General features: G+C 33.8%; 1 protein-coding gene and 1 long non-coding RNA gene across 2 annotated transcripts; both read left to right on the plus strand.

Moving 5' to 3' along the window:
* The first annotated feature begins 2584 nt into the window (after positions 1-2584).
* On the plus strand, positions 2585-3195 carry LOC114580111. Its single transcript, XR_003701386.1, has 2 exons — positions 2585-2665; positions 2752-3195. It is a non-coding gene; the product is annotated as an uncharacterized LOC114580111 (long non-coding RNA).
* A 1556-nt stretch (positions 3196-4751) lies between these two features.
* Positions 4752-5616, plus strand: LOC110100363 (thaumatin-like protein). Its single transcript, XM_020827816.2, has 2 exons — positions 4752-4818; positions 4898-5616. The coding sequence occupies exons 1-2, from the start codon at positions 4752-4754 to the stop codon at positions 5569-5571; spliced, it is 741 nt and encodes a 246-aa protein (XP_020683475.1). The 3' UTR covers positions 5572-5616.
* Positions 5617-11537: the final 5921 nt, after the last annotated feature.

Here is an 11537-nt window from a genome sequence, read left to right on the forward strand (position 1 = left end):
GCTCGAGCTAGGTCATGAGTCGGCTTGATTCACTTGCACCCCTGCTCCCAATCATCTCTATTGCAGCTGTCAAAATTTTCCATTTTAAGATTCTAATAAACGCCGTTGTTTGTACTTTTTAGTCTGTTCAATAGCAAAGGAGGTCTTCTTATGAACTGTCTTAATAGTTTGTATTGCATGATGTGAGTATCCTTTTAAGTTGCAAGTAACAGTTTAGTTGATGAATCTTAAATCTCACTTCTTTTTTGCTTTATGGAGCTGTCCGTTAGAATCAATTGTAAAATTTATCACTATTCTCTGTTGTTATACCCATGCCGTATTATAATTTCGGACAAATTAAAGGGGCAAGACCTCTTACATTTTATAGTATATTTTCTCACTTCTTTCTATGTTTTTATTTAAAGATCTTACAAAATCTTTTTTTCTTTGATTTTTGTTGTTTTATGCCAAAATCTTCTCATGTGTGCGTGGGAATTATATTTGTAATTTAACAACTAACAAGTTAAGCTTCTTTTCTTTGCAGTAGCTTGTGGATCTTATAACTGTGTATCCAAATTTTTACAATTAACGGTGAAGCATATTTTTACAATTAATGGCTGATAGTTATATTCGACACTTAAAACTTGCTTGTTTGTTGTATTTTGTTTTCCTCATTTTGTAATCATTGAGTTTTCTCTTGGAAGAATTATTCTGGTGAGTGCCAACAAGCGACTTCCTAAAATCTAGAACCATTGTGGACAATGAGAAGCAATATCTGATTGGTGAGGCGTATATTTACAATTAATGGCTGATAGTTATATTCTAAACTCAAAACTCACTTGTTGGGTGTATTTTGTTTTCCTCAATAATATGATCAATGAGATTTCTCTTAGCCGTTCTCTCTATTGTTAAGCACCATACTATAACCAAAGTAACTGTAGAAGATCTATTATGCTATCTAATCAACATTTTTCATTTATTCGTTTGAAGTGATGCATCCGGTGCTGAATCTATTTTTCGCAAATCATTTTAAATAACTTCTATTCATGTCACTTTCGGGCCTCATTTTGTACATTTTTAAATCACCTAAATACATTTTTAATTATGAATAAAGTAATGAGATATATCATAGATTGATGAAAAATGAAGATCTGGAGGTGGTGCATAACGGTAAAAAGTTATATTTGAAGGATTTTGGGTGATATTCTACTTTTGTTTATCAAATCTGTTACCTTCGTCCTTGTTGTAATGTCAAGACATAAGGGTAGCCTCAAAAGGCAACCCGTGCAGCCAGCGTGATTTTATCTTTTTTATGGCTTTAGGTGAGAGATCAGAGGTGACGGTTTTTCTCAACTTTTCTTTGAAGTTTTAGCAATCATTCTTGTTCTCAAACTTTGTATGTGACTGGAATCCCATTTCTGGTCTTGATTGCTGCAAGCCGGCAAGCCTCCTTGCACAGATTTTCTGCTGTTCATACCATTGATGGCGTGGAGACCTTTGTAGTTTTGTTAGTTAGCCTTTATGTTAGAACAGTGTAAATACCTTCCGCATTGTTAATATTTTCACATTAGATTTGGTATTACATCGAGAAGCTCAAGAATGTTGGTGTATATGCTTGGGCTTCGCTCATTTACCAAGAGCTTCTTAATGATAGCAGGAGAGCTAGAAGAAAGATGATAGAGGACGAGATAATGGAAGGTGAAGTTATTATAAAATTAGTTGTAGAACTGTTCTAATTCTTGAAACTGTAATGAGTATTTTGTTTTTTTTTTTTTAGCTGTGACACCAACGGCTGTCTTCTGATGACCCGGTTAGGAAAGTAGAAGTATTAGATTTAACTTATGTTAAGAAAGGTTGAGGAGGACTTGGTTAGAAAATATTAGAAATGATCTTTCTTTATTAGTTTTAAATGAGAATTTTACTTTTAATATAACACAATGGAGAAAAAGGATTCATGTAGCTGACCCCACCTAGTGGGAAAAGTCTTGATGTTGTTGTTGTTGTTGTAGCTGTGACACCAACAAATCTTCTTATAAAAGGTTGCCTCTTATTACATAAATAATTAAAAACAGCAAAGCAATAATTTTATGGTTGCAAAAAAGAAAGTGACAACCGTTTAAAAAAAAGAAATTGTGAAAAATTGTTCCATGTAGACTTTAATAAGCGTGTTCAGTTGCTGAGCGTGTGCTTTAACTCGCTATTGTTTATACTCTGCCTCATGTTGCCTCGGATCTGTGAGATCTTGGCCTAAGGATAGGCCGAGAGGGCAAGATGCAGCCCAGCATTACTGGCATGGGGAAGAGATGCCATGAAGGGATCTCCAAAAAGCATTAGCCGCTTGCTGACTGCTAATGTAAGAATCAGATCACTCTGCTATATTACTTTATTTCAACGAGTTTGCATCCCATATGATTTACGTCCAGATTAAGATTTCATTTGAGATAGTTTTCTTACTACTTAAAATAGTTTTTTAGTTTGTACTAAAAGTTGTTTTAAAGAAACAGTAAGAAAGCCGTCCCCAGCGAAACCTAAGCCTTTACCAGCTCCTCTACAGTGTGAGCTTCATCACCTTGACGAGTATTCTCGCAACTCCTTACAGGTTCTTTGGAGGCCTTGCTCCGCAGACTGGAGTATCATCTGATGCTCATTGAACGTGTAATCTGATCATACTGTAGATATGAGAGTGGTATGTTATAGTTTCTATTGATTACAAGTTTTGTTCACATGGATTGAGTTATAGAACAATCATGCCATGTTTTAATGCCTTTCCAGGCTCATATTAGAGTTGCATATGTGGCTGCTAGGAAGTTAGCTGTGCTGTTAAAGCCTGGCAAAAATCGGAGACGCTTCGTCGTAGTAATAATGCCAAGCAAGAGGAGGCGGAAGTGCGACTGTTACGGCCACACACTGCGAGTTCCAGCCTCAAAGACGGCATGGTCTGGCAAAATATCCTAACTGGAACAAGTATGGCAAAAGACTGAGGCTCATGGAATTCCTGTAGCCGCTTCACAAGAAAAACCAAACAGGGAGAACAGATTCTATGATTTTTATATTTATTGTTTAGGGTTTTTTACATGTTTTCATGTTATTCGCTGTAAGTCAAATAATAGTGATCAAATATTGTTATTTTAAAGTTTGTTATTTATTTAGTCATAAAACTGTCAAAAGATTTCCAAATAAAGTAAAGGGCAAAGAGCTGAAATGCATGATTGAGAATTTTGAAAAAAATCTTGAGTTATAAACTTATTACATTAAAGGGCTGTTTTGGTATCATTCTAAGTAGGATTTCATAAATCCTATTTTGAAATCTTGAGGGCCTATTTTTGAAAACTCCATTCATGATGAATTCCATTAAATTCTGTGTTACTGTTTGGCTATAAAGCGGATTTAATGAGTGGATTCCTCGCAAGCCATTGTATTTCATAAATTTGGCAAAAATAGGTTTTCAGAACAAAAAGGCGGAATTTTTTGTCTACGGCGGTTTTCATTTGCTGTGAGATTTGGTTTTGTATTTTAGGCTGTTTGGCTGCATTTCTCTCACATCGCCTCAAATCCTACTACTCAACAGCCCCTAAAGGTGTGTTCATCTTCCTTGCGTTATCATAGGGACCAGACTTTTGACCATATTTAATCATAATATATAAACAAATGTTAATGTTGGTAATAAGCACTTAATTTTATGATGGGCTGGGAAATTAATTTGGTCTTTTTTAATATATTTTGTGCAAAAAATTGTTTAACAAACGATAAGCTAACTAAAAAAATCTTAGCTTGACATAGATAATGTACAGTTGTAGGGTTGCAAACGAACCGAGTCGAGCCGAGTATGTGAGTGTTCATGTTTGTGTTCATTTAATATCAGGTTGTTCAAGTTTGGTTCATGTTTGTTCGAGCTTTTATTGTTTGTGTTCATGTTTGGTTCATTTAAATTAATGAGTGGTCATGTTCGGTTCATGTTCAGTTCATGTTCGTTCGTTTAGTGCTTTTCGAGCTTTGAAACAAACAACATGAACGAGTTCTATAAAACGGGCTCTACTTTTAGACGTTCATGAACTTAACAAACGAGTTTTATTGAGCTTCCTAACAAACTATTACATCGAGCATATTTGTGAACATATCTAACGAATGTTTTTTAACTATCAAAAAACACGTTCATGCACATATCTATGAACAAATATATTTATAATAAAAGTGATTGTCTATGTAACAATAATTACATCATTATATTATAATAAATATAAAATATTTATATTATTTATATTTAATAATTATATAATCAAATATTAATTATTTTTATCGAGCTTATTCACGAGTTCAAAATCAAACACGAATCGAGCTTAATTTCGAGCTAGTTCACGAACTTCAAATGATATTGTTCGCGAACATAAATGAGCCAAACGCATTAGTGTTCAAATTTGTTTATTTAAGAATCGAGTATAAAAATATTATTCAAATTTATTTATTTAGTTAATTAAACGATCATAAATGAACTTTTCAAAAGGCATTCAAACATAGCTATATTTCTAAGATTGTTTGGGCCAACAAAATTCGTGGAGACAGTATTTCTTTAGCAATAAAAATTATAAAAAGTTATGCGAGAAAGTAGTAAGCAGTTCAGAGGCGGTTGCAGACTTGCAGTATGGTGCTAACGAAATTTTTGGACTCCACTACGCCACTTCCCCGTCTTTCCCTTCACCCCCACTCCTCATATATAGAACCATCGCGACCTTACCCATATAACCAACTCCTCTAACGAAAGCGGAAGATCAACAATGAAGACAATTTCCAAGCTCCAGCCCTTCTTCTTCTTCTTGCATTTTCTCTTCATCTCTCACACCTGTAAGTCAAAAACTAAACTCCCATTTACATCATTCTAAACAAAGCCTCGCCTAAAACAACCTCTTCGCTCTTTCTCCAGATGAGATCGAACTTGCAATTGTCAACATGTGCGACTACAGCGTCTGGCCCGGCACACTCGGCAGTGCAGGCAATATTTCTCCAAAGGACGGTGGATTTCATCTGGGCGTCGGTGAAGAGGTAGTCATTAACGTTCCTAATGGTTGGTCTGGAAGAATATGGGGAAGACAAGGTTGCTTCTTCGATGAACAAGGTCAAGGATTCTGCCAAACTGGTGACTGTGGTGGAAGGCTTTATTGCAAAGGAAATGGAGGAATGCCACCGGCCACATTGGTTGAAATGACCTTCGGAATTCCTCAGTATCAACTCCATTACTATGATGTTAGCTTGGTAGATGGTTTCAATCTTCCTGTAACAATGGCGCCAGTTGGTACTGGGGTGGGATGTGGGGTTGCAGGGTGCAAGGTAAATTTGAATGCTTGTTGTCCTTCTAGATTTGAAGTAAAGTTTGGAGGAAAGATCGTTGGCTGCAAGAGCGCTTGCTTGGCTCTACAGACAGATAAGTATTGTTGCACAGGGGAGTATAGTTCACCAGGTACTTGCAAGCCTACTCTTTTCTCCTATATCTTCAAGTCGTTATGTCCAGGAGCTTATAGCTTTGCATATGATGATTCTTCCAGTTTGAACAGGTGTAGGGCCTCTCGTTATGTAATTACATTTTGTCCTAAAACATAAGGGGTGCTTCTAGTGTTGCTATAGTTTTGCTTTAATTTTCTTTTTTTATTTCTAAGGGCAAATCACCTAAGCTTACTCATTAGTCTGTGCTTTCTCTGGAGGATTGTTTGTGTTTGGTTCCAGATATGATGGTCAAGGTTAATTTGATGCTTTTAAGAGAAAATTATCTGTTTTTGTGTTATATTACTGCAACTTCTGGTCTTGGTGATTTCTACAGTTAAGAAGGAATTATCCATTTTAATGGTTAGAAGGAACAGGATTCTGGATGAATTTGGAAGTCTGGTGATGTGGTGAAACAAGTGCATGATTTCTTCTTTTTAATTTCTATAAAAATTTCTTAGAGAATGGAAGGCAAAATGATCTGCTAAGTGTGTGGCAATATAACTTCTTCAGTGAACATGTAAGTTAAATAAGTTATGCAAGAAATACTTATGACTTGTAAAAATGGTACATGTGAAAAGAGCATTATAAAACACTTAGACTTGTAAAACTCTCACTAGTTCTGCAAGAAACATAATTCTTCCATAGATGGTTATAGACCAGAGCTAAGCTTTAGAAACATCACAAAGGAAATAGTGTCTAAAACTATTTAATTGCAGCATTTTACTAAAAATAAAAGAAATGGAATGTTGTTTCTCCTATATTTTAGATTAGTAAAAAAGCAAATTGGAGTTGAGCTTTGTATTCATAGTTGTCCAATTAAGCCATCATTTGGGACTGTTTTCTTACTGCTTCTTAATTAAAGCAGTTTTCTAGTCCAAAATTTTTAATTTTTGTACTAAAAAGTTGTTTTAAGAAGCAGTAAGAAAGCTGTACCAAACGAAGCCTAAAACACTTATTTTTTCATCTTTAGTTGACTATTTCTTCTTTTACTTTTTTCCAACTCTTCTTGAAGTAATTAATGAAAAAGTATAGAGACATCATTATTTTTTGTCTATGGGGTATTTATATACATATCGCACAAGTAAATGTATGAGTTATTTTGTTTCATCTTCTATGTATAATCAAAAGATGCATCATGACAAGAACAAAGAGATGGTCCGAAGAAGAAGTTAAGGGACCAAGATCGTTTGCATACTACCCCCTTTATAAAACCTTCCTAAGTTCTTCCCCTCTCAATTTCCTTTTCTCTTATTCTCCTCCTATCTGTCTAATTTGCTTAGCTTACTTAAGTCAGATTTTGAGTATTTTTAGCTCACAATGGTCGTCCAATATCTACCTACTAATTCAAGGTTGGTAATCATAAGAGAATTTTTTAATTAACATTGTCAAAACTTATTAAAAATTTAAGGTGGTAAGTGTGTATTTATTATTTTAACTTTGTACAAAATTCAACATGTAAAAATAAAAGTTGTGAGATACAATAAAAATTTTTAAGTGAAAATTAAAGAAATGAAAAATCAATTGAAGAAGATGAGATTATACAAAATTGAGTACCATTTTCTAATTCTCATTGTAAGGATTATATAAATTTGTTATTTACAAGCAGACATTTAAAATCTAATGGTGGAGTTATATGTTAATATTCAAATGACAAAAGTGAAATAACAGAAGTTTGGGGATGGTGATTACAATTGTTGATTGTGATTGGCAACGATGAACACTGAGAATCTATAGATTTCCTTATCTCTTCTAACTCTCAAACCATCTCCTTAAGGGCTTATTTATAGCTTTTTTTAAAAAGGAGCATTTTAATAAGTTTGATCATAATCCAAAATACGCTATCATACTATTCATATTGATTCTCTAAATCATAGATTGTTTATCAAATCTTTAACTACCTTAATGGTGTCAAATTGAAAAATCTTGAGCTCGTTAGATTTATCTCACTAAGCCGCTTGATTTGATAATAAGCGTTGCAATATATAAAGGCTATTTGGTCTCTCAATTAATGTGGGAAATTTTTAAATATGTTTCACATGCTTAATTGAAGTTCATTTGGAGTCAAATCAGATCATTTGTGATGTGGATGAATTTGCCTTATCAAGATATTCAATTATAATATCAACTCAATTCCATAAGTATATTGAAATCGAATTTCTGATGATCATGAATTCAGCAATTATGAATTCTTTGAATTCAAATATTACTTTGAGATTTGAGCTATCAAACAAATATTTTTTTGGAGACATCATGGATAATCATGAATTTGTTAAACATTTCATAGTTCTCAAAGACTAGAAAATTGAAGTTTTTCACTGTTATCACCCAAAATATTGTTTATATCAAGCCTTATAAGTTCATATTTTTTGAACCTTACTCAAGTAGTGAAGCAATATTTAAGTTTTGAAGAAAGGTCATTTATTGTGCACATAACATTGGCGAGCTTCACATTGATATTGACTTGAATTTTTTTATTTCAATCAATTGTCATAATTGATATGAGCTCCCAATTGACAAATTTGATGTTATTATGCTACTTATTGATGGAGATTCGACATCATCGAATTATTTCGTGCCAACATAAGTTGTTTGTCAGAATTGATCACTAGAAGTTTCACCAAAAAAATCATTTGAATAGTTAATGAATAGAATCATTCGAGCATTTAACATGATTTTGTTCGATTTTTTTTTATGTATCATTTTCCCATTAATGTTTGATTTATGGTGATATCAACTAATAATGAGGAAGTTACGATGTCAATTCATGATGTATTTTCTACTTGTTAATATTTCACTGTGGCAACTCACGAAAATCATGCTGCTCCTTTTGATCTATTAGTTTGGAGCTTTGGTTATCAATCAAGAGGTCTTGAATTTGTAACTTACATATGTAATGTGTGCATAAGATTGCCTTAATCGCCTCGAAAGTCTCCAAAAATCCCATAAAAACCAGCATAACTCATAGTACGCACTTCAACTTAATTACTCTTGTTAATTTGCTTTGGATAAATATTTCTCTCTTTTTTCATGCATAAATGATACATTCATGGACTCATTATATAAATTCAATACAAGTGTGCCTTCTATGAATCTGTGCTACTGATATGGTATCTCAATTAAACCTAATTCATCACCTTTTGAATCACCTCTTTTTAATCCTAACTTGGATAATTAACATGCATGATGTGATGCCCAAAATCTAATTTGGAAGAAATATTTTTTTATCTTTTAATTTACATAACTAGATTAACCTAATTTTTTTATCAATATAAATACCCAAAAAAATAAAACTATCAATCAAAACATCAATATATACATCTGTATTCATTTCCACAAAAAACATATACACTTTTTAGAATATATACAATCATATCATAACTACTCTGTCCTAAGTATAACAGAATAATTAAAATAACAAAAACTTGAACCTAAAGGATCTTGATCAAACTAGCACTCATGCTCCCTTATCCTGACATGAAATTATTAAATCACATATAATGAGCTCAAATTAAAAACCTAACAAGTATAACCAAATACTACTACTGAACTCAACGCAAGACATAAGAGCAATATGCATGTTAGTAGTTAAATCATAACAGTATATTCACATGATCATGAATCAATACAGAAATAGTAAAAGTCACATGCATTAGCAATAAAATCTATAAATAATAAAATAGTGTTGTATGAAAGCTATTAAAATAATACAGTGGAAAAATCAATAAATCAGTACGGGTGTCGAATCAATAAAGCAGTTGTCAAATTAGTACTATTAAAGTGGTAAAACCAAAGCATCAGTAAAGAACTGTTGAACTTAGATTAATATACTAAAATCCTATACCTATTTATACATGATATCTAATATGTCACATGCTTAGTTTATTCGGTATCAGTATAATTAATCAATAATATCAAACAATATTGAAATTTATATCAGTAATAGTAAAAGTCTAGTGGTAGGAGCAGTAAAATAATGCATTAATCGTAAATATGTAAAATAATAAGAACAATACCTTTGTAATGCCCTAGAATCTAATTTGAGAGAATTACTCTTTTATCTTTTAATAAACAATAACTAGAGCTATCTAATATTAAATATCAGTAATAAACAACAAAACATATTCTATAATTTAAAACATAAATATATGCATCTATATTCAATCATAAAAATCATATTCAATACTCATAATCTATACAATCATCATATATCAATCATATCATGAATACAAAAAATAGCTAAAATAAAAAAGAACCTGAACTTGAAGGAATCCTAAGAAGCCTTACACTTCTGCTCCCATGCCCAAATCTAAAATAATTTAACCACATATAATGAGTTAAAAAGCTCAACATGTCACCAAAATTTATAACTAGATGCAAAGCACAACAAAGGAGCAATATGCATATCAATAGTCAAATCATAACGTACAGTCACATTCATATGATCATTGAATCAGTAATAAAATAATAAAATTCATATAGTAGTAGTAGTAGAATTTATAAACAATAAAACACTATAGTACAAAAACTAGGAAATCAACGAGCTGGCTGCCCCTTTTCAGTTCTCTTTAGTTGGCTTTTTCCCCTCTAAAAGACCTCCTCTAGACTCTATTCGTAATTTTTTTTTTCAATTTAAAGCTTAAAAGTGAGGTTTCTGTTACTGTTTTGGATCCCTCTCATATTTTGATCAAGCTTTCCAATGATCTCGATTATTGTAGGGTGTTCTGTCACCGTTCTTACCTTGACTTTAACTGCTATATAAAATTAACGAAGTGGTCTCCAAGTTTGGATATAGGTGTTGAGTCGCCGGTTATCCCGATATGGATTTTGTTTCCTAATCTTCATCCTCATTTCTTCGCTCCACGGATTCTTTTTGGGCTTGGCAAATTGTTTGGCAAACCCTTGAAAATTGATGAAGCTACTGCTGTTGGTTCCCGCCCGTCCAATGCTCGTATGCTAGTTGAGCTAGACATAACTAAATCTTACCCTAAACAAGTTTGGTTATGTTCGGAATCTTTAGGTTATGTTTAAGATGTGGTTTTTGATGAGTTTCCTCAGTTCTGTGCGGGTTGTAAATGTATTGGACATTCCTTGGGTAATTATCGTCCTGCTGCGTCTTTGCTTCCTAATGTTTCTCCTAGCCCATTAGCTAATTTACCCCCTCAATGTGTTGAAAATTTTAATTCTATTACTGCTCCTACTGCTTTGGAGGTTGTGGGGGGTGAGCTTGCAAATACTGAGATTATACCTGAAGTTTTACCGATTGTTGTTTCTTCGTCTTTTTCCCCTGTTGTTGAGGGCGTTTCTATCCAGTTGATTGGTGTTAATTCTAATGGGTTGCCTAGTGAGGTGATCGGAGGTCTCCCGGCTGCAGTTCAGGTGCCAGAAATTAGTGTGGTTTTGGGCTCTTATCCTGTTTTGGATCAGTTGGATCCCGAGCCCCCCCTATTGCCTGTTTTGAATATTGCTGATGTTTCTATAGCGAGACAGAGTGATTCTGGTGGGTTGGTTGAGTCGCCGGTTTTGGGTGCTCTAAATGATTGTGAACGTCTGCAAGATATTGTTGTGTTTGTGGTTCCTAATGAGGTGTGTGGACGGGTGGTTCAGTCGGATGTACAAGGAACGCTGGTTAATTCTCAAAATCTTGTTAATGTTCCCGTGAATTTGTTGGCTTCGCAAGCTTTGTTGTACCAGTTGAGTGGTAATTCAGGAATAAATGTTCGATCCCACGGTGATTGGTTGCACTTTTCTTCTAAATATGAATCGGAATCCAATTCATATTCAGATTTTTGCGGTGGTTCGGATCCTGGCAGCGAGTTTAAGCTGGTTCGTGATAGACCTCTCACTGTTGCATCTCGTGGGAAATTTCGTGGTAGAGGCAGAAGAAGAAGATAATTCTGTTTCAAATTTTGTTTTTCTCTTCTAACTTTTTGGGTTTGCTTATCTATCGGATTTGGTTGGTTGGAGGTTTGCGGGGCTATGATGTGGTTGTGGCTCGTTTCCCCTTGTCTAGCTAGTGGCAACCTTGGGTGTTTTCCTCAAATTGGTTTGGTCCGATCAGCGCTTTATTCACCTAACTGGATGTT

Source organism: Dendrobium catenatum, unplaced genomic scaffold (genome assembly GCF_001605985.2).
Source record: "Dendrobium catenatum unplaced genomic scaffold, ASM160598v2 fragScaff_scaffold_763, whole genome shotgun sequence".
NCBI classification, from domain to species: Eukaryota; Viridiplantae; Streptophyta; class Magnoliopsida; order Asparagales; family Orchidaceae; genus Dendrobium; species Dendrobium catenatum.